This window comes from Monodelphis domestica, chromosome 5 (genome assembly GCF_027887165.1).
Source record: "Monodelphis domestica isolate mMonDom1 chromosome 5, mMonDom1.pri, whole genome shotgun sequence".
Lineage (NCBI taxonomy): Eukaryota > Metazoa > Chordata > Mammalia > Didelphimorphia > Didelphidae > Monodelphis > Monodelphis domestica.
This window is the reverse complement of record NC_077231.1, coordinates 39,092,754-39,115,728: the sequence shown is the minus strand read 5'-3', so window position 1 is coordinate 39,115,728 and position 22,975 is coordinate 39,092,754. Positions and strand designations below refer to the sequence as shown.

At 36.5% G+C, this 22,975-nt stretch overlaps 1 protein-coding gene across 3 annotated transcripts in view; it reads right to left on the bottom strand.

Moving 5' to 3' along the window:
* Positions 1–6,980: 6,980 nt before the first annotated feature.
* RPAP3 (RNA polymerase II associated protein 3) overlaps positions 6,981–22,975 on the bottom strand; it is a 57,050-nt gene continuing 41,055 nt past the window's right edge. For all 3 annotated transcript variants that reach the window (XM_056798387.1, XM_056798389.1, XM_056798388.1), the window contains exons 11-17: positions 21,357–21,427; positions 21,157–21,258; positions 19,671–19,909; positions 17,533–17,743; positions 16,870–16,967; positions 16,256–16,356; positions 6,981–8,983 (exon numbers count right to left, since the gene is read on the bottom strand). In XM_056798387.1, the coding sequence (XP_056654365.1) occupies positions 8,898–8,983; positions 16,256–16,356; positions 16,870–16,967; positions 17,533–17,743; positions 19,671–19,909; positions 21,157–21,258; positions 21,357–21,427 (908 nt within the window). In that variant the 3' untranslated portion in view covers positions 6,981–8,897. The remainder of the gene's footprint in view (positions 8,984–16,255; positions 16,357–16,869; positions 16,968–17,532; positions 17,744–19,670; positions 19,910–21,156; positions 21,259–21,356; positions 21,428–22,975) is intronic.

Here is a 22,975-nt window from a genome sequence, read left to right as displayed (position 1 = left end):
GCCACATTCATCATTCTAATTGGAACACTGAGGTCAGTCAACCCTCTAATTTCATCCAATAAGGTTCTGTCTATTCAACAATCCTTCCCTACCACTAACTTGCCTCCAGATTGTCTCTCACCTTTCTGCTTCCTTCATTCATCCATACCACTAGATCTTAGAAGGTAACTCTTTTTACCCTATTATTTCCCATATATTCAGTTCCATCCACCTTAGCTCTCTTAAAATATTTTCTTTACTAATCCCTTCAATAACAGTGTTCTGTGGGCCATGTTAGATGTGGAGAAAGTGAAACTGATCCACCAACAGATTGGATTTCTATTGGGGGGGGGATCCAGGATGACCCCTCAGTTGTGATCCTGAGAACCTGGGAAGATGGTGTTGCCCTTTATAGTAATAAAGAAGGTAAGAGGGGAATGAGAGTTTAGGGAGAAGGATAATGGATTCTGTTTAGTAGTCTGAGTTTAAAATATCTCCTGGACATCAAGTTTGAGATGTGTGAGGAGAAGCACTTGGAAATGTGAGTTTGGAGATGAAGAGACTTTGGGGCAGGATAAGTGAATTTGCAAATTAAATAGTAATTAAATCCATGGAGCTAATGGGATCACCAAATCTTCAAGTAGTATAAAGGGAAGAGGGCCCAGTATAGAACCCCCAGGAACATTTGCCAAATGGAGTGATCTGGAAGAGGATATCCAGCAAAGGAGACAAAGAAGGCTTAGAAGGCAAATAAAAAGGAAGAGAACCAAAAAAGAACAGTATCCCCAAAACTAGAGAGATTATCAAAAAGGGGAGTGAAAAAAAAGAGAGTGATCAACACCATCAAAGTCTGCAGAGAAGTCAAGGAGAAAGTGGAGATTCAAGTTATTTGAGAGATAGACTGGTTTGGGGTAAGAATATCAATTTATTGATTAGGCTAGTATTACAACTAATAAAGTGATAGGTCAGTGGCTCCCTTGAATGACCAAAGACCCTGAAACTCCATCAGGCAGACCTATAAATACAAATTGGAAACTCATTATTGAGCCCCTCCCTTGAACACCTTAAAATATCTCTAATTGGTAAACAGCTAAAATAGGTTATGGTCCATCAAACTCCCAAACCATCCCCAAACCATAGGTGATGAAGGTCATGTTCATAGAAAGAGAATCCTTGTCTCACTTTTCTATTAATTTTCTATTATTATTTTCTATTAAATTTTGTTAAAATTCCTTAAGATTCCTAAGGAAAAAGAAAATGCAAAAGCAGCAAACTGATTAGAATTTCTGACCCAGAACCCAGACACAGGAATACACAAGAAATTCTCTTTAATCCATGACCCTTATATAGAAATTAATATAGACTATTAAAAATAAATTTCCGTAAGAATTAGGATTAAGAAAAAGCCTTTAGACATGGCAACTAAGAAATCATCCTTGAAAGCCTTGAAAAGGGCATTTTTGGTGGAATGATAAAGTGAGAAGGCAGATTGTGAGAGAGTGAGAGGAAGGAAAGTGGAGTCTCCTTCTGTAGAGGGCTTTGAGGACTTTAGCTACAAAGAGCCGAACAGACATAGGATCATAGCAGGGATGGAAGGATCAGGTGAGGGTTATTTTGGGATCTAGTGGGCAGTGAGAGTGGTATTTTTAAAAAGCATCAGTGAAATAGGGGGGAAAAAAGATTGGGATAATTTTCCAGAAAACTTTTGTTTCCATTCATTATTCTACCATCATTACTGTACTTCTCTCATAAGCATCATCCACTTAGAACATTTTGTGTAATTAGAAATCTAATGCAAAGCTTTGAACTATATTTCCCAGGAGCTCACTGATTTCCTGACATAGACAAGAGATAAATTGGGTGGTCTTCCATAGTGGTCTTCCTCTCTTTCCTTCCTGGGTCGGGACATTGGTGGGGTGGGCTGTTTGAGCAGGTAGATTAGCCACAGGCACATGGTTTTATCTTTTTACTTTTAGTGATTATTAATAAATCTTATATAATATTTGAAGTTATTGTATATTAATTTTAATTTTTACAATTTATCTTCACTGTTCTGCTGCCTTTGTTTAGCACTTATGACATATTTCCATTTTCCTTGATAATCATTTGACTTTCAGTTTTCTTCTGACTTGAGAAATGCTGATGATCCAGTTGATATCTTAGACTCTCATTTAGATTCTGATCTCATCCACTTTAGTCACCCATCACTGTGTTCCACTGTAGCAGCCTGAGATCCAAAAACTGTTAAGTCAGCTTTTCCTGTCTCAAACCTTCTTTTCTACCTGTTTTAGCTTTCAGAACTACTTTTCACCCTAATTGTCATCCCTGTCTTGGGGTTGTCTCCATCCTGAATGAAGGAAAGTTGGTATAGTGACTTGGGATGATCTTTGAATGATCTTAAAAATCTATCTCCATTTATACAGAAGAGTGGTTACTGCTGAATTACAAAAGTTATAAGGAATTAAATTAAGGGTTTGACTACATATGTGAGAATTCTAAAATAATCTTGTGGTCACAAATTTAAAATATGATAGTTCAAGTCAAAATGACTTTTAATATTTTTTATTTACAAAAGGGCGGAAAGAGTGAAAGTAGAGAAATACAGGAAGAGGGTAGAGAAGATGTCTACCATATCACACTAAATATTGCTCTGGTGCTTGGCTCAGCCTGGCAGGGCGTGTTAACCCTTGACCAGAGGACCCAGAGCTCCACCCACAAGGTTTCCCCCAAGAAGGGAAGATCTCTCTCCAGACACCAGGAAAGGAAGGCCAGCTACTCACTCACCCAAGAGGCAGTCCAAGTCCCAAGTTATCTCCAAAAGGCAGGTCACCAGTCGAAGAAGATCAGGACTTTTATAGAACTTTTTATCCCTTCCCCTTTTCACAGGAGCCAATTACAGCTTACAAATTGCCTAGCACTGCCCTGGGGGGAAGTATCTGTGGGATCCACTTCTTATCCCCTGAAGGTGTCAACTTTTTATGATGGGATTCACAAGTTTCTGATTGGTTGGGTTAAAAGGGTGGAGCTCTCCAAATAAGTGACTTGTGAATTCTCTTACTTGATGGCTTACAAAGTGTTAAGTAGGGATGTTTTCAGCTTTGGTTCATCAATTTAAAAGTTGCTGATGAGACAAAGAAAGCCTGATTCACACTTCATAAAGTGTACTTCACAGAATGCACCAACCACATCTGAAATTCATGGTCGGTCTGATCACACAATTGTACCAATTTCTTGTTGACTATCATATTCTCTGTAGAAGCTTTTCTAATCCTTCAAGACCCAAATTCAATTTTCCAATTCCTGTTTTGAAAAAATGGAGGCAGGGAGCATGACTAAACACTATCATTCTATTGAAACAGATCTTTTCAAGGTTGTCATTGATTTTGCAATCATTAGAAAAGTGTTTCTGTCTTCTACATGCTTGACAACTCTATAGAGTATTAGATATCTCAGCTACCATATCCTTCATTGAATCTCATTCTTCTTTTTGGCTTCTTTGCCAACACAAAGCCTTGATTTTTCTTCTGCCTTTCTGCCCATTCAATATGTTGGAAAGAACACTGGATTTGGGATCAGAAGACCTGATGATCTTTAATTTCAGCTCTGCTACCGCTACACACCACTTGTGTAATTCCTAACAAGATACAATACATAGTATTGATTCTAAGGTGGAAGGTAAGGGTTAAAAAAAAACAACGCACAGACCTAAAGGATTTCAATGGTTTAGAGCAACATCAAAGTGAAATGTTGATTTAGCAATCCTAAACTGCTTCATAATTTTTATTTTTAAGTCCCAACTTCCTGGGAGAATTTAATAATAGTTAGGTTACGGTAACTGTTGTTGGCTTCATTGTATTGTTTGTATGTCTCATAGGCTGTGCTATGCCTGATTTACATTGCACGTTGAATACTTTTTTTTGGTCCTCTCTTGGGAAAATACTAGGCATGAATTAAACCTTAATTTTAAGTGATTTTCCGCTAGAACTTTGGGATGGGGATGGGAGCCATCAAGAAAGGAGGAAAGGAACGAAGAAAACAGGCATTTATCAAGCCCTTTCTATATGGCAAGTATTGTGTTAAGAGCAGTTGTTTTGGTTGTTATACCTGTTTTGAAGGCACTTAGCATCACTAGGTGACTTGTGGGTATTAACCAAGATGGGCTTCTGTACTAATGAGTGGCTTGGATTCATTCAAAGTACTATGTAATTTCCCAAATACAATACAGTTTAATTTCATCCTCTTCTAACTCCTTCCCCTAGTCCAGATGCCAAAGATTAGAAAGGAAAAGCATTTACTAAGTACTTACCTGTGTCAAGTATTGGGTTAAGTTCCTGGTGCTACAAACAGAAAAGATCATCTCTTTGCTTTCAAGCATATACATTCTAAGAAGAGGAAGCAGTATCTCCTACAGGATGAACAGGGATGGATGGGTCAAAAGGCAAAGGCTAGGAGGCCAGAGCCGTCTCTCACTCCACCCACTGGCTTTTTTCACCTTTCTATTCCCTTTAGCTGTAACTTCAACCTATAAACCTCCTCAGGAGAAAAGGGGGCAGGCACCCACCTTCCCTAAAGCCAAGCTCAAACACTGTAAATACTTAAAAAAAATACCTTGAAGTAAAAGCATCAGGTGGTCATCACAAGCCCATCCTTGAATTCATGTCTCTGGAGAGCCAGAAGGCAAAGGATTACACACACACACAAAAGCTTATAATAAATGCCAAATAAGAGATCTAGAGAGCAGTTCAAAGGAAAGAGCACTTATCAGGTTGGGTTAAGTACTCCAGGGAGATGTCGGGAGAAAGTCCCACTTGAGTGAATCAGATAACTTGGGGCAAGCTTTGAAGGAGGGCGCATCTACTTTTAGAAGGCAAAGAGTTGAGAAAGGAGATGATGTGTTTCTGGCATGCAAAAAAACCAAAACAACTAGAAAAAACCTGGGAAAAAACTCCAACAAACATCAATCTACAGATTCTTAAAATGGAAGGGATGAACAAAACTGAACAAAACTTTAAACCACATTGATTTAAAAGCCCCAAACTAGACATTTGGTAGGTAGGGGGAGAAGGAAATTGGTAAAGTAGGTAGAGATCTGAGTTTGAAAAGAGACAGAAAGGTGATACAGTGAGCCCAGAGTCAGGAACATGAGTTCAAATTTGGCTTCAGATACTTCTGGCTAGGTGACCTGGGGTAGGGAGGTTACTTAACTGCATTTGCCCAGTCCTTTCTCTTAGGAGAGTCTCCACAAAGAAAGTAAGAAGGGGAAAAAAGGGAAAGAAAACCAGATCATCAAAAAACAGAGATACTGAAGCATAATTTGATTTTGCTTCCGCTCTCCCTGGAAGATGACTATTGATGCTGGATTGATGGAAAGGGCCAAATGATTGAAAACTAGATCAAGTCCTGAGTGTTCACTGGGAAATCGGACAGTAACTGGAAAGCCTGTATATTATTTGTACTTATTAAGGTAAATACTGTGCCCAGAAGCTCTCATGCCCCAAGGCCCTCAATAGCAAGCCTCTAGACAAACAGAAAGTATGGAAAGGGATGGAAGTTTAGGGAGAGAAATCCCCTATTGGCAGAGAGAAACTAACTACTTAGAAGCCATGTTCTTACCTTGGGCTACATTACCAAAGGTCCTGTGGATTTAGTTTTGGGCCATTTTAAGACCCCCCTTATCCAGGGTGTACACTGCAAATAAGCTGGTTTTTTCTTTATTCTGAGCTTACCAGTCTCCCAAAATAAGCAATCTTATACATGAGGAGGACAATAACAAAAAGATGGTACCAAGCTGACTGGACATTCGAATTAAATCTAGCCTCCATAGGGCTGAGTGCTAAGATGAAGGAAGAGGGAAAGGTTTAGGCTTCAATGCCAAATCAGGCAGGGGAGGGAAGGGAGGGAATGAGCCCTACCCCAAGGGCTGTGCTAAGTGTTTTACAATGTTTTTAAACCCTTTCCGTCAGCCTTAGGATCAATAATACAAACATGCAGCTTAAGAGTGATAAGGGCTAGGCAATGGGGGGTAAGTGACTTGCCCAGGATCACATGTTTAGGGCGTGTCCTCTTCTTTTATACTTATCTTTTGTCTTAATATTAATTCTAAGGCAGGAAAGCAGGAAGGGCTAGGCAATGGGGATTAATGGGGTTCCACAGCTAGGAAGTGTCAGAGGTCACATTTGAATCCCAGTTCTTCCAACTCCACATCGGGTACTCTATCCACTGCTACCCTGCCCTCCCGGCCCCATATGCATTTTCACTGGCTGTCCCTATGCCTGGAATTCTTTCACCTCCATTAGCCTGGCTTCTTTCAAGTTCCAGATGAAATGCCACCTTCTCCAAGAAGCCTTTCCTGGTGCCCTTTCGATTTTGCGAAGTTATTTGTGTTTGGCCTCCCCCACTAGCCTGAGTTCCCTTAAAAGGGTTGTTTTTTTGCCTTTATCTCCAGTGCTAGCAATGCTTGGTACCCAGAAGGTGCTTTTTGACTGAGTTGGTCTCATGCTTCAAACTCCATTTTGGAGAAAAAGGCTTTTGCTTTTGGCTCAGTCATTGATTCATTTTACAAAAAAGCTGCCAGCTTACATACTAACTTCGAGTAAATGAAAACACATAAAAGGGTTACAAGAATTAGGGGTACAAAGCAACTTAAGATTTCCATTTCATAAAAAAGAAAGCTGTAACTAGTCCAAGTTTATATGCCTACCCCCCACACCCCCAACAGAGACTGCTTCATCTGCCTCTGCTTGGCCAGAGTTTGCAGCTAATACAGGAAAAGCCAAGGACATTCCTATCCCCAATCTCCCCCCCTTGGACTTTCCATCCCCAGAACTCCCACTTCTGGTGCTCCCCGAAGATATTCTGGATGGTATGATCAACCGCTAAGCTGACAGGCATGCGGGCCTACGGTGGTGGTGAGGCAGAGGAGATCATACAGGAAACACGGGGAAAAGGGAAAACCAAGTGTATATACCTTCAGGAGGAAAAATATCGCCATGCAAATGGAAGCCTTTAAAACTTTTTATTATGAATTTAAGTGGCAAAAACATTTCAACATACAAAGAACAGAAAAGAAGACTGCAAAACTGAACTTATTGCATGTTTTGAAGTAGAATTCAACCTAACAAAATGATCTGGCTTGTCCACATTCCCTTCTGCTCCGATTCTATGCATTTAAAAAATGCTTCATTGATGCCTTTTTTCTTGCATCATTAACATTTTCCAATTATCCACTAATGCCCTCTTGCTTAGACAAAGGTCCTTCCTTACAATCAATTTTGTAACCAGAATTCTGCAAGTGAATTTTTAAAAGAATTTCTTTCTGAAAATCGAAATTAGTTCATCATGTCATTATTTTCAAAGCTAAATATGTACTTTATGTGCCTTATTAGTATTTGTAGTAAATATAATAGCAATTAAAATTTAAAAGCACGTGGAAACTCAACAGGGAAAGAAACCATTATCCCAAATTATCTAGCCATCATGAAGGAAATTGAATGTAAATTTTAACAAAATAAAATATTCTTTACCCCCCTCATTTTCAAATTGCTTTATCTTTCAATATTTTTTCCCCAATTAACATTACTTTTCTAAAATTTTGAGTCCCAAATTCTTTCCCTTTTTCTCTCCCCATCCTGAGATGATAAGCAATTTGCTACAGATTATATATGTGATATCATGCAAAACACATTCCATATTGGTCATGTTATGGAAGACAACACAAGTCAAAACAATAAAACCCATTTAGAAAATAAAGTGAAAGTATGCTCTGATCTGAATTCCCCCTCCATCAGTTCTTTCTCTGGAGGTGGATATCATTTATCATAGTAAGTTCTTCAGAATTGTCTTGGATCATTGTACAATTCAATTATCACTGGTATACACTATTCTCCTGGTTCTGCTCACTTTACTTTGCATCAGTTTGTGTAACTGCAGATTTATTGTAACAAGTCAAACATCATTATCAGCAAACATTATCCTAGGAATCATCTCCACACATTTTTCCTCAACACTTATCCCAGGCCCAGTGCCCCTCCAGGGCTGCTTATAAGTTTCCATCTAGTCACAGACCCAACAATTTATATTCACTCCTCAAACTCTCCCATGCCAAGCACTTGGAACTGTTGTGGATCTGATCAGAACTGAACTGAAATAAAGCTTGGTTACTCTTCAAAAATACAGACTGGTGAGCTAAGTACTGGTTTTTATTTATTCATCATTTCTGGTTGTTGTTTTTTCTTTACTGAGTGCCCAATGTGCTAGGGTATATAGCAGAGAATCCCTTGTCCTATATGAACAAGTCCTTTACAGTCTAAGTAAACAGATATTCACAGATTGTTTTTCTTGGTCATCTGCCATTCTTTGGTAGGCCTGATGAGAAAATAGAAGGAAAAATAATGAAAACCTTCATTTTGCCTATAATCACTCCTGAAGGTCTTTTATATATTTATAAATTAAGCACTATACATAACTCAGTGACTCTTGATGGGTTTGAATCCTATGCTATCAGAGGCCTTGGACAGCTTATTCTTTTATGTTACAAAAAAATTCATATTTTATATTTTACTATTTTAAGTGAGTATGAAAATCTGAATGGAGAAAATATAAAGAGGTAAATAAGAGATGCTGTGCTTATTGGAGGTGGACAATTTGTATTAGTTTAATATGTCAAGTTCTATAATAAAACACTGATTTGTTTTCAAATTATTTGTATTTTATTTTCACAAGAGATTTATAAATAGTACATTACACCACAGTAGTGCAAATCACTATCCTATTCAATTGACTAACATATCTAAAGATATTATTCTATAGAACTTCATAGCCTTCAGCAGGAGACCTATATAATACTTTATCTTCAGTAGGAAAAACAAAATTTTACTTATGAAAACAAGAGGACAATAATTTCATAAAAAAATAAAAAATCAACTACTATATCTTTTCTTGAGTTCTTCAACAGAATTATCCTTCAATCCCGACTTTTCCATGTGATTAAACAAAGCACATGTAACTAGAAGAAAAGAAAAAATTAAATATTATTTTTATTTTCACTTTAATTGCTTTATAAAATTTTGATACTTTTGGAGACATTCAGACGCAGAGTAAATGCAGGAAAAGCTTGAACCACTCTTGAGAATTCTCTCCAAACAACTTTAAAATAAAGCTTCAAAACAAATACTGGAGTGAAAGAATCAATAAGGGGACAGAATGAAGCAACTTTCCTGCAGAAAACAACTTGAAAGGTAAGCAGAGGAGGTCTGGTTCACTGGGGTGAGAGGGGAGTACAGCCCTGCAGCAAGGCCCCACTAAAGAATACCAGTGCAAGCCAACAGCAAGCCCCTCCACCCCACATCTACTATTTCAGGTTCTAAACCTGGGCCCAATCAACTTTGAGACTCTGAGATCCTGCCTAAGCCAATAACAATGCAAAACCATGCACATCCCTTAAAGTTTCAAGCTTGCAGGGAGGCCCCAAACCTTAGCACAGGGCAGTCCATGCTATGTCCAGATGGTGCAAGCCCAGAAGGAGGCTCTGAGTTCTTGCTCAAGCCCAAACTAAGGCTGTAAGCCCCAGAACATGGCAGTCAGCTGGCAAGGGCCAAAGGGGAGGCCCAGAGTCCTCACTAAAGCCTGCAGTGAAGTCCTGAATTTCAGCTCAAGGCAGTTTGCTCAGTCTGCCTGATCTGTATCAGCAGGGCAGTAAAGCCCAGATCTCGGCCTACAGCTCCTACTGTGAATTTTAAAACTATCTCACCCTAATCAGACCATTCTTTAGAAGATGTGATTTAGCTATTTCCTGATCAGTAACAATGGAGATACTTAGAATAACAGAATAAGGTCTTGAAAACTACCTTTCTCCTCCCTTCTTAATTTAACAAGATTTGGAAGGTCTGCATCAAACTCAAGATTTAATTATCTAATGAAATGGTCTTCAACAGACATGTGCAGAAAAAAGGACAGAATTCTGGGCTGTCCTAAAAGTCAAGCTAAATCATTTGTACAGATGAGACGCAGGAAAGTGATATAAAACTGTCCATATAAGGGATGTCACTTCCTCTCTCCTCCTCTTTCCCTGGAGAGGAGACTCTGGCTGAGAGTGTGCTAGGCGTTTTGATGTCTTGGAGTGGTGAGTGGTGAGTTTTGCCCTTGAGCTGATTCAGGTTCGGACATCTTAGCTGAGCCCCTTTGGAGGTCAGGCTGATTCTTCCCTCCTTCACACTCAAAACCTTACTTTCTAGATCTCCTAATCTTCATGCCAGGTACTAGCCCATTCCTTCTTCTTTCTCCTTAAATCACCTCCACTATATCAATTAACTTATCCTAAAATTTCCAGCTGAATGTCGGTGTTTCATTAGGATTTTATTGGTGACCAAATATAATTATTAAATTCGGTCTCAACCATAATTTTAACCCTTACACTACTGAAGTTCATGGTGAGGTTACAAGCCCCAGGGCAAGGCAGACTACAAGGTGCCTGACTTGATCAAGTTTCTGCCCAAGCCTGAGTCCCAGCACAGGGAATCTAATAGTGCTCTGAGTTCTGCAGGTCATCAGCATTCTCAGGAGGGTGATTGAACTAGTAGTGGAAGGTAATCTTTCAGTCCACAAGTTATCATACCAACTTGGAAGAAATGAAACTTGTAGAAATCCTCAAAGAGAGCAAGAAAAAACTGAATAAATTTCAGAGAGAGAGTGTCCCCTCAACCCTGAGAAGAGAGTCCACCTTGAAGATTAAAGTAAAAAATCAAGGAAAAGACTGGGAAAATATCAAAAAACAAAACAAAACTCCTAACCACAGAAAATGTTTATGGAGGAAAAAAAAAGCAAGGTGCCGACATAGAGGGGACAGTGAACACAAAGCAAATATATGCAAAACTTTTAAAAAAAGATACTAATTAGTTTCAGGTTTTAGAAGAACTCAAAAAGGATTTTAAAAATCAATTAACAAAAGCAGAGGAAAAATGGGGAAGAGAAATGAAAGCAATGTAAGAAGAATATAATACCAGACTTGGCCACATGAAAAAGTATGTTAAAAAGCTCATGGAAGAAAATAATTCCTTAAAAATTAGAAATGGCAACTAGAAGCTAATGACTTCACAAGACATCAAGAAACAACAAAACAATCAAAAGAATTAAAAAACAGAAGAAAATGTAAAATATCTCATTAAAAAACAACTGACCTGGAAAATAGGTCCAGGAGAGACAATTTAAGAACTACTAGATAACCTAAAAGCTATGATTTTTAAAAAAAAAGTTTAGATTATCATATTACAAGAAATTATCAAAGAAAACTGCCTTGGCATTATTGAACAAGAGGGTAAAATAGAATTTGAAAGAATCCACAGAACACTTCCTGAAATATATCCCCAAATGAAAATTCCCAGGAATATTATAAATTCAACAGTTCCCAAGCCAAGGAGAAAACACTTCAAGCAGTCAGAAAGAAACAATTTTGAGAACCAGGCCTAGAGATGGGAGGTCCTAGGTTCAAATCTGGTCTCAGACACTTTCCAGCTGTGTGACCCTGGGCAAGTCACTTAACCCCCATTACCTAGCCCTTACTACTCTTTTGCCTTGGAACCAATACAAAGTATTGATTTCAAGATGGAAGGTAAGGGTTTAAAAAACCCTTTAAAAAACCAAGGGTTTAAAAAAAAAAACTTAGGGCAGCTTAACAGAATAGAAAGGAGAATCTATATATTTATATGTATCTAAGACATGACAGAGAATCTCTCAAAATTTGTTAAAATTTCATGGGGAAATTTTGGGAAACTTTTGGCAATTCACAGGCACAAATTACACCACCTGAAGGAATCTAGGAAACTTTGTTAAAGATTATGAAATCTAGGGTGAGAAAATAAAGATCAGAGTGACACAGGTTTTTTTCCTCCATCATTCTTACTGAAGATAAAAGAAGGCAAAGTTGGGATGAAGAACAAGGTAAGAAGATAATATCTAAGTATAAGATTCAGATTTAGGGACTATGGCTTAAACTACAGAAGTGTTGGCAATACCACTACTAGGTCTACGTCCCAAAGAGATAAAAAAAAAAAGGGGGTGAGTGGGAAGGACCTGCTTCTACAAAAATATTTATAGCTGTACTTTTTGTGGTATCAAAGAACTGGAAACTAAAGTGATGTCCCTCAATTGGGGAATGGCTGAACAAATTGTGGTATATGACGGTGATGGAATACTATTGTGCTATAAGGAATGATGAACAGGATAACTTCAGAAAAAACTGGAAAGACCTATGTGAACTGATGCAAAATGAAATAAGCAGGATCAGGAGACTATTATGCAAAATAACAAATACTGCGGAACAATCAAATGTTATAGACTTTGTTACTAATAGCAATACATGATCCAGGACAATTCTGAGGGACTTATGAAAAAAGAATGCTTTCTACCTCTAGAGAAAGAATTGTTGGGAATACAAATACAGATGAAAACATGATTTACTACTTGTTTATTTGGGTATATGATTTGGGGTTTTGGCATTATAAGATTATTCACTTACAAAGATGAATACTATGGAAATATGTTTTGTTATAATACATGTATAATCGAGATGGAACTATTTGTCAACTCTGGGAGGGAGGAGGAAAGAAGGGAGGGAGACAACATGAATTATATAACTTTGGAAAACTTATGCATACATTTGTTATTAAAATAAAATATAGATGAAACTTAAAAAAATAAAACAAAATATTGAAATTCTGGCTCTTACCTAGTGATGGAGTATACTTATCAAGAGCTGGTAAAACAATGTATTTGCTTAAAGTTGCCAATATAATCAAAAGGGTTTTAAACTGAAAAGGATCAGGAAGAAACCTGCTGATATACATCACCAAGCCAGATAGATATCAGAGAGCAGCTATGATGTAAGATGAATAGCAAATGTGACACTAGAAATTCAAAAAGGAAAAAAAATCCAAGAAAGGAGACAAATAACAGATGCATAGCCTCAAATGTCTAGGCAAAAATGTAGAATCTAGGCAACAAGACAAATTTGGTTCCTAATTACAAAGAAGAAAATATTAACAACCATATGAAATACTGCTCCAAATTATTATGAAAAGAAATGTACTCTGAGGTCTCAACACACAATCAGCAAACTGGCTGTAGAAAGCAAAGCACACTAATACACACTATGGGTGGTGTTATAAATTGGTCCAATGATGCAAACTTAGAACTGTGCTAAAAAGTTATTAACTAGCTGATACAAATCTCACCACTATCCTATTCCCCAAATCTCAAAGATAGAAAGTGTCCACAAAAAGAAAGGACCTATAAAAAAATATTCAGAGTGACACTTTGTGGCAGCAAAAATTGGAAATAAAGTAGATGTACACTCACTGGGGAATAGCTAAACAAATTGTGGTACCTGTATACAATAGAATACACTATGCCATAACAAAATTATGAATACTAACTGAAAGGAGGATGGTAAGACTCATAGAAACTAGTGTGAAGTAAGCATAACTAGGAACACAATACACACAATGACCACACAGCAATGTAAAGGAAAAGAACTAATAAAACTGAAAGTGACCATTACATAATTATTATGACCAACTTTGACCCCAAAGAGATAAAAATAAATTCACTACCTTCTTTTCACTGTATATGTTTTCAGACTTAATTGTTGGGGCCATTTGTTTTGCTCAAGTACTATTTAAAAAAAATTTTATTACTAGGAATGGCATGCTAGATTAGGAAATAGGAAGGGGTATAGTCAGAAATGAAAATGATATCTAAAAGTGTGTGTGTGTTTATGCAAAATAGAAGGTTGATGTTCAGAGTGGGTGGGAATGAAACCTGACAATAAAATGAAGGCAATGCTGCTCAATTTTTATTTTATTTCTGTTTTTGCTACCAAAGAAAATGACCTTTGGAATATGTCAGAACAAAAGTGGCAAAAAAATATCAATGCCAATGCAGAAAGAACACCTAACAGCTTTTTGATGAGTAAAATCATCAGGCCCAGAAGACCTAAATTCTTGGATGCTCTGAAAGAATTGGCAGGTTCAAGTCACAGTTAGTGATAGCTAAAAGAATGAGAAGAACAAGAGAGGTATTTAAAGATTAGAATAGGGCACATTCCCCGATTTTCAAAAATAAGGAAAAGAACAAAATCTACAAACGACTTTACTTCCTGAAAAAATTCTAGACTCTCTTATTTAAAGAGATGGTTAACAAATATCTAGAAAAGGAAGTAATAATTACTAGAAGCCATCATGGATTCATGAAGAATAGGCCATGCCAGGCACTTTGCCAGGTTCCTAATGGAAATGCAGCAGATGTAGTTTACCAATATTTTTGCAAAGCACTTGATAAGGCCCCTCTCATATTATTCTTATCAAAAAAGACAGAAATGAACTAGATGATATTTGGGATAGATTTGGAACTGTCTCAATGGCTAGAGCCAAAATACAATCACTAATCATTCCATGTAAATTTAGGAGTGTCCTGGTGGTTTTATGCTTTTTTCTGACTTTTTAAAAAAACCCTCATCTTCCATCTTATAATTGATACAAAGTACTGGTTCCAAGGTAGAAGAACAGTAAGGGCTGGGCAACTGGGGTTATAAGTGACTTGCCCAGAGTCATACAAGCTAGGAAGTCTGAGATCAAATTTGAACCCTAGACCTTCTGTCTCTAAGACTGACTATCCATTGAACCATCTAGCTGCCCTGCATTAAGCTTTAATGTTAGATTTTGTAGTCAGCTCTACTCTCTCTGGATTTCAATTTCATCTCATTATGATGTTTATTATTATTTGATATTGTCTCTCCTCCACCCAATAATATAATATATGAAACACTGTGCTAAATTCTGAGTACATTTTAGAGAGGATATCCATAAGAAGAGCATTTAGAAGACAGCAAACAGGATGGTAAGAGGTACTGAGGTCAAGCCATATGAGGAACAGTTGGCAAAACCAGAGATGCTTAGCATAGAAAAGGGAACACTTATAGGTGATCTGATGTCTTCCAGGATTTGAAGGGCTATCATAGGGTGAAGAAAATGTATTTGTTCTGTTGGTCCCTGCAAGTCAAAAATAGGAGCAATGGGCAGAAATTAGAGAGCAGTAAATTTAAGCCTGATGGCAAGAAAAACTTTCTACTGCTATTAGAGGTATGTAAAAAACAGAGTTACATGCCTTAGAAGACAATGGGGTCTTCAAGCAAAGGCTACATGACAGCTCAATGAATGTTATATAAGGGATTCTTTTTACAGGGATAATTTGGAATAATTTGGAATAGAAATTGGGTGCCTTTTAACTCTCAAATTATTTTCCTTTAAGAATCTATACATTTTTAGATACCCTTGTCAGTCTAGAATAGATAATTACATTTACTTGACTATATTTACTTAGAACATGACATGAATCTGTTTGTAAGAACTTAGTTCACAATGAGGACAGTACCTGGTAGGCACAATAACAGCAGCAAAACAGAAAAAAAAATTAAACTCTTGACTAAAAAGATTGTTAATGGGTTATTACAACTAAATTAATTTTCTGATTAACTGAAAATTAGGCAAAAAGCACAAATCTGTTTTCTCGTCTAATATATACAGTATAAGCCCTTCTCTATTATTTGAAACCCTACGGTAGTCAAGCTTGATGGAACATGCCTGTAGTTCCTGCTCCAAGGAAGGTTAGGGCTAAAGCTGATCAAGTGTCTGTCCTAAGCCTGGAACCAGGCTACATAAGAAGGAACCAAATGACCCAGGTCAGGAAAATGGAGCTGGTCAAATTTTCCAGGCCAATCAATATTGAAACTCAGCATGAGTAGCACTTCTGACCTGAGCAACATAGGGAGAGACCCAGTCTTCTTCCTCATTTTCCCCTACCAAAAAAAATTAATGTATAATTGTATCATTATAAGAATCAATGATTATAGTATAAGAAAATGAATGAAAATGATCCAAATGACTACTAACTGCTAGAAGTTTATTTACTCCAAATACCTCATTTTAAAAATGAGGAACTTATTAAAATTCTTTAAAATGTATATTTAGGAAGCAACTGGGTGGTTCAGTGGATTGAGAGCCAAGACTAGAGATGGGAGGTCGTAGGTTTAAATCTGGCCTCAGACACTTCCCAGCTGTGTGACCCTGGGCAAGTCACTTAACCTCCATTGTCTAGCCCTTACCACTCTTCTGCCTTAGAACCAAATCACAGTATTGAGTCTAAGACGGAAGGTAAGGGTTTAAAAAAAATTATATTTAAAAGACATGTAGGAATTTCCAATAATGGAATTTTTTATATTACTTACCCTTTTTTTCTGATTCAGACATAAACATTACTGCCATATCAAATCTTTTTAGTTCAGATAGTCTTTGCAAAATTTCAAGAATAAGTGATGGTTTTTCTTTGCTGAAATGAGAAAACAAAAGTAGTGTACTTCTAATTTTTTCTAAGATTTGTAATTAACCTTAAAAGTGCTAGATTTTTCTTTTAGCAGTTCATTTTTCATTCGATCTATTTTAGAGTAAAATTTTCATAATACTGTTGTAATTTCTCAGAGGTCTGGGACTTTTTACACCTGAAAAACTGAGATTTTTAAATTTTTCTAGGAACTAAGTAATGAATCAACTCCAGTAAAACAAATTGAAAGGGATTATAATAAATCTATCTTTGGGTAATGCAAAAAGATAAATTAGCCTACTTATACATTAGACTCTATTTGCTCTCTTCTCCATCCTCTGTGCCATTTTGCTTTCCAATTTCAATACTTAATATTTCTTTAAAGTTTCTGCAACCATAAGATTCACTAGAAAGATATTTTCATTAATTCATTCAATGAATTAAATAGCAATGAATTGCCTACATTATAGTAAAAGGGTAGAGCTTAGCAATATAGTAAGATAATTAAGAAACTCGACTTACTCGATGTAAAAATCATGCAGAATTTTCAAAATCTGGTTGAATACATCTGGCTCTAAAGATTTTTGAAACAGCTTAGGATACAGAGAAGGTTCAATTTGCTTGAAAAAAAACAGTTACAAAAGTTACTAAATTATATGTAAAAGTTAATAAAAATAGAAAACAAATTCAAAGATGAGGAATGACTTCTGGTGAGGATTCACACTATATTCAAAGATACAGTGGAATGTACAAAGAAATTGCAGAGACCAAAATTAACTTGAAGCCCTATCATCCTCCCCTAAATCCCCCCATTTCTGGCACCTATTAAATGCTTGCTGATTTTCTGTATGGATTCATTTTTATATAAGTCCATATGATATCAGGTGATGGGTAACAGTTTGATGTTTATTTTTAAATTTTAAAGTACTTATGGATAGATTTTATTTTTTACATAACCATCATTTCTTAACATATAACTGAATTTTTTCAAAAGAAAAAATTAAGCAAAACCAAACCAACACATGTCTGACAAAGAATGCAACATTCTGCATCCAAAGTCTACCACCTCTCCAAGGGAAGGAAGTAAATGCATTTCCTCATTTGTTCTCAAGGCTAAGGCTGGTTATGAAAATTATATGGCAGTCAGCTTTGTTTTAAATAGAACTACTAATTCATATCACTTACCTTTAAATATTGATATAACATATCTGGAGAATTTTTCAGCTTTCTGAAATCAGATTCAAGCTGAAATGAGTTTGCAGGTATTGGTGGAAGAACAGTTGTAATAAATGGAACAGATATTTTTTCTATTTCAGTGGAATTTTTCATACTGAAAGACTGATGTACAGTAGACTGCTGTATAGTTGATGAATCCACTTTTATACTATTATGAGATCTGAAAAATATTTAATAACATGTTTACTTAACATTTTAATCCCAGCAAAGTATTTTACATATACTATCTTATTTCAGTCAAACAATCCTGTGAAATGGGTGCTATAGATGCTATTTTTATTTCAAAGAAGAGCAAAATGAAGCTCATGAAGGTTAGAGGGTTGGCTTATGGTCACTTAGCTCTGGGTGACAAACAGGAGTTAACCCTTGTTTTAGGTCTCTTTCAGTTCAACATCAAGCTTCCTAATCAAAACATTCTTGGCTAGGAAAAATATCCTTAAAAAAAAAAAACTGAATTAGACCATGTACTCTCTCCAGAGTCTACTAATTGCCCATGTTGTAATTTTTTTTCATCCCTAGAACTAAAAAAAAGGTGGTGAGAGGAGGAAGGATGTAATTGTTTATCTTTTGATTATTAAACACTAAAAAGGTCTTCATTCCAGACTTAATAAAAGGCAAAAGTTTTTTAAATGTTTTATCAGTAAGGTGGAGTCAAATTAAAAATGGAGAAATGTTTCCCTTTAATAAGTACTTTCTTGTTAGCTTATTTTTTTGAAGAGGCAATCATTTTAATTAAAAAGTTTATGAAAATTAAGCTGAAACAAAAACTTGCTTAAATAAAATTAGCCTATTTAAAGGAGTGCCTACCCTTTAACCCAGCCATACCACTGCTGGGTTTGTATAGAGATGATAAGGAAAAAAAGTTGTACAAAAATATTTATAACTACGTTCTTTATGGCAGCAAAAAAATTGGAAAATGAAGGGAGTCCCTTCAATTGGGGAATGGCTGAAAAAATTGTGGTATCTGTTGGTGTGGAATACTATTGTGCTAAAAGGAATAATAAAGTGGAAGGATTCCATGTGAACTGTTAAGACCTCCAGAAATTGATGCAGTGAAAGGAACAGAACCAGGAGAACACTGTACACAGAGGGATCACATTACTGCAGATATGAGTAACACAGAAATAGGTTTTGAACAATGATACATGTAAAACCCAGTGGAATTGCTTGTCAGATTTAGAAGGGAAGAGGAAAAAGTAAGTAGGGGGGATCATGAATCATGTAACCATGGAAAAATATTCTAAATAAAAAAATAAAGTTAGTCTAAATACATTAAATTAATATTACCATATACTTTTCCATCATTAAGGGGAAATGTTACTTTAAAAAATATAAAATCAAATATGAAAAACATTCTTAATGAAAATAACTGGAGCCATTTGTCATCCTTTGAAGGTTTTTTAATATAAAAATTCATTATACTAAGAGATTTTAAAAATTAGTTGAAAAATACCTTCTGAACTATAAATTCTATACTGCATACCCAAGATATTTTTTATACATTTAGACATCTTGCATAATGCTGCCCAAATGCTATCTCACAACAATATCTTTAACGACCTATAACCACACCCCACCATAACTCTAAGCCTCTTTAACATCATATAGTTGGTCACTAGAGAAGCAAAATGGATTGATAATGATGATCTGAACTAGTGTTTAGGCTTCAATGGCATCAAATTCTCTGATGTCTATTTTCAGTCATTATAATGTTTACTTTCATGTACATAATAAGTAACCACTGCTCATAACAACAACTATAATATTATTTCACCTAATGCTTTGTTTTCACAGAACCAATGAACAATGTAGGACAGGGTATGCCTGTAAAAAATTACTTTTTCCAGTAAACAAGCACTGATAAAGGTCTTATATCCTTTCTTTTTATTTCCTTATCCAAAATCTCATATATTTCAAATAAAAAACTAGTGGAAATTTAAAGTACCAAATGATTTTACTCTAAAGCAAAACTGGGCAGTTGCTTTTGCTTTTAACAGTAGTAAAGCTCAGCATAATTAAAAGTAGTAAGTTTTTCCGTGGCAATCATGTCCCCAAGAACATTACTAAATGTGCATATTTGTACTCACTGTAGGGCTGGAGTATCTGGGATTTCTTCTATTTTTGATACTTTTGCTCTTGGAGTATCACTTGTAGGCAAAACATCATCTTGGCTTGAATTCTTTTTGCTTATAATAGCTGATGCTTTCGTAACATTTGTTGGATTAATACAATTGGTCTCTAACACGGAAATGGTATTTGTTGCTGGCAAATCAATATTTTGCACCAAGTTACCAATTTCTTCAATGATGACTGTCTTCAATGGTTTCTAAATTGAATAATGAAAAGTCAAACTTGCACACTAATGGTTGAAGATTACCACCAATACCACAAAATATCTGGACAAATTCAAGGGATACGACATTCTTTTGGCCCGCTTCCTTCAGACTAATCCTAAAAAGTTGGTGGATCCCTTTATTGGCCCTAGTTAGTAAAAGAACCAGGATATTCTCAAACATATGGAGCATATTCTGAAAAGTCGTGGAGATAATTCTAGTTACCAGTTCACCCTATGCTTTGGGACTTTCTTAGTTCCAAGTCCAGGGTTCTCTGCTAAATCTGCAGAAGCCTGCTTTACCACAATACTAGAAAGAACCTCAATCTCCATCACATCCTCCTCCTTGAAGTACCTCCTGCAACAGCAACAACTTATCTGACAGACACAGAGGAGGGGGGAACAGAAGGACTAGAGGCCATGGGTCCCAACTGAACTTCCAACCAAGCAACCTCTTGAGACAGCATTGGCTGAGACAAAAGTATTTCACAATTATTGGTATCAACTTAGAGATGTTTAATATTGCTTCTTTCCAGAGCCCTGAGGTAGAGGCTGTGGAGAGAAAGGGCCGCCTCAAATTAACTGTGAAAGGATGTTCACTGCCTTTACTCCATTCCTCAAACCCTCAGGACAGGTTTCTCATCATGGGGTCTCTAAAATGCTAAGGACTGAGTGGTGAAGATACTTAGGATGGTGGTAATGCTACTGATAGGGGGTGCAGTTCAGGGGCTGCTTATACATTCTGAGGCCCTGGCCATCTGGTCCCAAATTCCTTGTAGAGGAACAGAGCAGTGCTTGTAAAGGAAGTTCACTATTCTGCTTTTACCCTCAGTCTCCTCTTTACTTTAGGAAAGAAGTAATGTCCTGGAGAAAGGTAAAGAAGGGGAAAATAGGAAAGGGAAGAGAAATGTAGGGAGGAAGGAAAACTAGAGGAAAGATTGAGGAAATGATCATTAATTTATTTTTTAAAAAGTAATGAAATTTAAGTTTGCTATGCAAAACATTCTAAAACATTGTTTAATTTGGGGAATTTAAACAGCTATATTATTTTCTTATTTACATCTCAATAATGCTAGCAAGTATATACTACAACCTCTCAAAGTAGAGCTTTCAATGTTTACCTTCCAAACATTTGTATTAAATTTCTTGATATTATAAATACAAGTAAATTTCCAGCAACTATTGAGATAATACTAATATTAAAAGAGAAAAATCAAGTTACCAGAAAGGGTTGAACTTACATTTGATCTAAGATGAAGTGGTTTATCAATTGGTTTTACCAAGTTTTGCCTTTTGGTTGATTTATCAAACACATCAGCCCATAGTCCTTTTTCAATTAGTTCCTTAAAAATGAATGTAAGATGATTATATGATATTGTAAGTAACAAATTCAATATTTTTACAAATCAGAATTTTAAAATGCTACTATAAGAATACATACTTTTTTAATCCTGGAAAGTTCACTTACTGCTTGCTTATTTCCTGGTTCAAGATTTAAAACTGTTGTGAAGTCTAAAATAAAGGGGGGTATATAATAAGCAAAGTATTAATAGAATCCAGGAGATTATATGTTCAGAAACTAATCCCATGTCTTCCTACCAATGTTACACGTAAATGTGTTAGTAATTGAGCAAGACATTCAGGGGAGAATAGCATTTGTAGTAAATTAAATGAGGATTAAGAGTACATTCTAGGCACCAGACCTGGATTCAAACCTGGCCTCAAACACTTCCTAGCTGTGTGATCCTGGGCAAGTCACTTAATCCCAATTGTCTAGCCCTTGCCACTATTCTGTCTTAGAAATGATACCAAGACAGAAAGGGGGGGGGGGGGGGGAAGCCGAAGGTACATTTTATTCTTCTGGATTTGCTAAGTGAATAGGATCAGTCTTAGTTTCTTCCCTTGACTATATAAATAATTAATCTGAGAACAATAAACATTTATTAAAAACCTACTAGGTACAAGGCCCTAGGTACTGGTAGCTATGAATATAAAGACATTTCAAAAGAGACTGGCTTCGAGGAGTTTATTACATTCTTCTGGTAAACTGAAAAAGATCATGCAAAGAGGAAGAGAACACTAACAAGTAGCAAATGATCACTGAGTGGAGCCTTAAAGGATTTTAAGAAACAAAGATAAGGAAGCATATCTCAGCTTTGGAGACAGCTTGTGCAATTGAAGAAGTAGGAAATGAAAGGCTGAATTCACAAACAGCTAGCAATATAGCTTGGCAAGAGGTAGAGAATGAAAGGAAATAATATAAAATAAGGAAAGCTATGGAGTGACATTAAAGAGTTTTAGGAGGGGAGTGGCATGACCAGATTTGTTTTAGGAAGACTAAATTGGCAGCTATATGGAAGATAGGCCTCAGACAATAGATGCCTAGGGTCTATCTATGTTCAAAGTCCTTAGGGGGCAACTGGGTGGCTCAGTGGATTGAGAGCCAGGCCCAGAGATGGGAGGTCCTGGGTTTAATTCTAGCCTCAGACACTTCCTAGCTGTGTGACCCTGGGCAAGTCACTTAACCCCCATTGCCTACCCATTACCACTCTTCTGCCTTGGAGCCAATACACAGTATTGATTCTAAGACAGAAGGTATGGGTTAAAAAAAAAAAGTCCTTGAATAGAACTGGAAAGGATCTCTCAAATCTGTACTCTTGGTATTAACCATGAGAATCCCAGACTACTTCCACAACATGAAGCAATGAATTAGAATTAAAAATGCTAGTATAGGGGGCAGATGGGTAGCTCAGTGGATTGAGAGCCAGGCCTAGAGATGGGAGGTCGTAGGTTCAAATCTGGCCTCAGACACTTCCCAGCTGTGTGACCCTGGGCAAGTCACTTGACCCCCATTGCCTAGCCCTTACCACTCTTCTGCCTTGGAGCCAATACACAGTATTGAGTCTAAGACGGAAGGTAAGGGTTTAAAAAAAAAATGCTAGTATCAAGACACTAATATAAAACAAAATTCTGTGTTGGTTTAATCAAGCAAAAAAAAGCTAAGAGAGAAAAAAACCTAGATTCTAGTCCCAGCCTTGTAGATAATGACTTTTCTTTTGA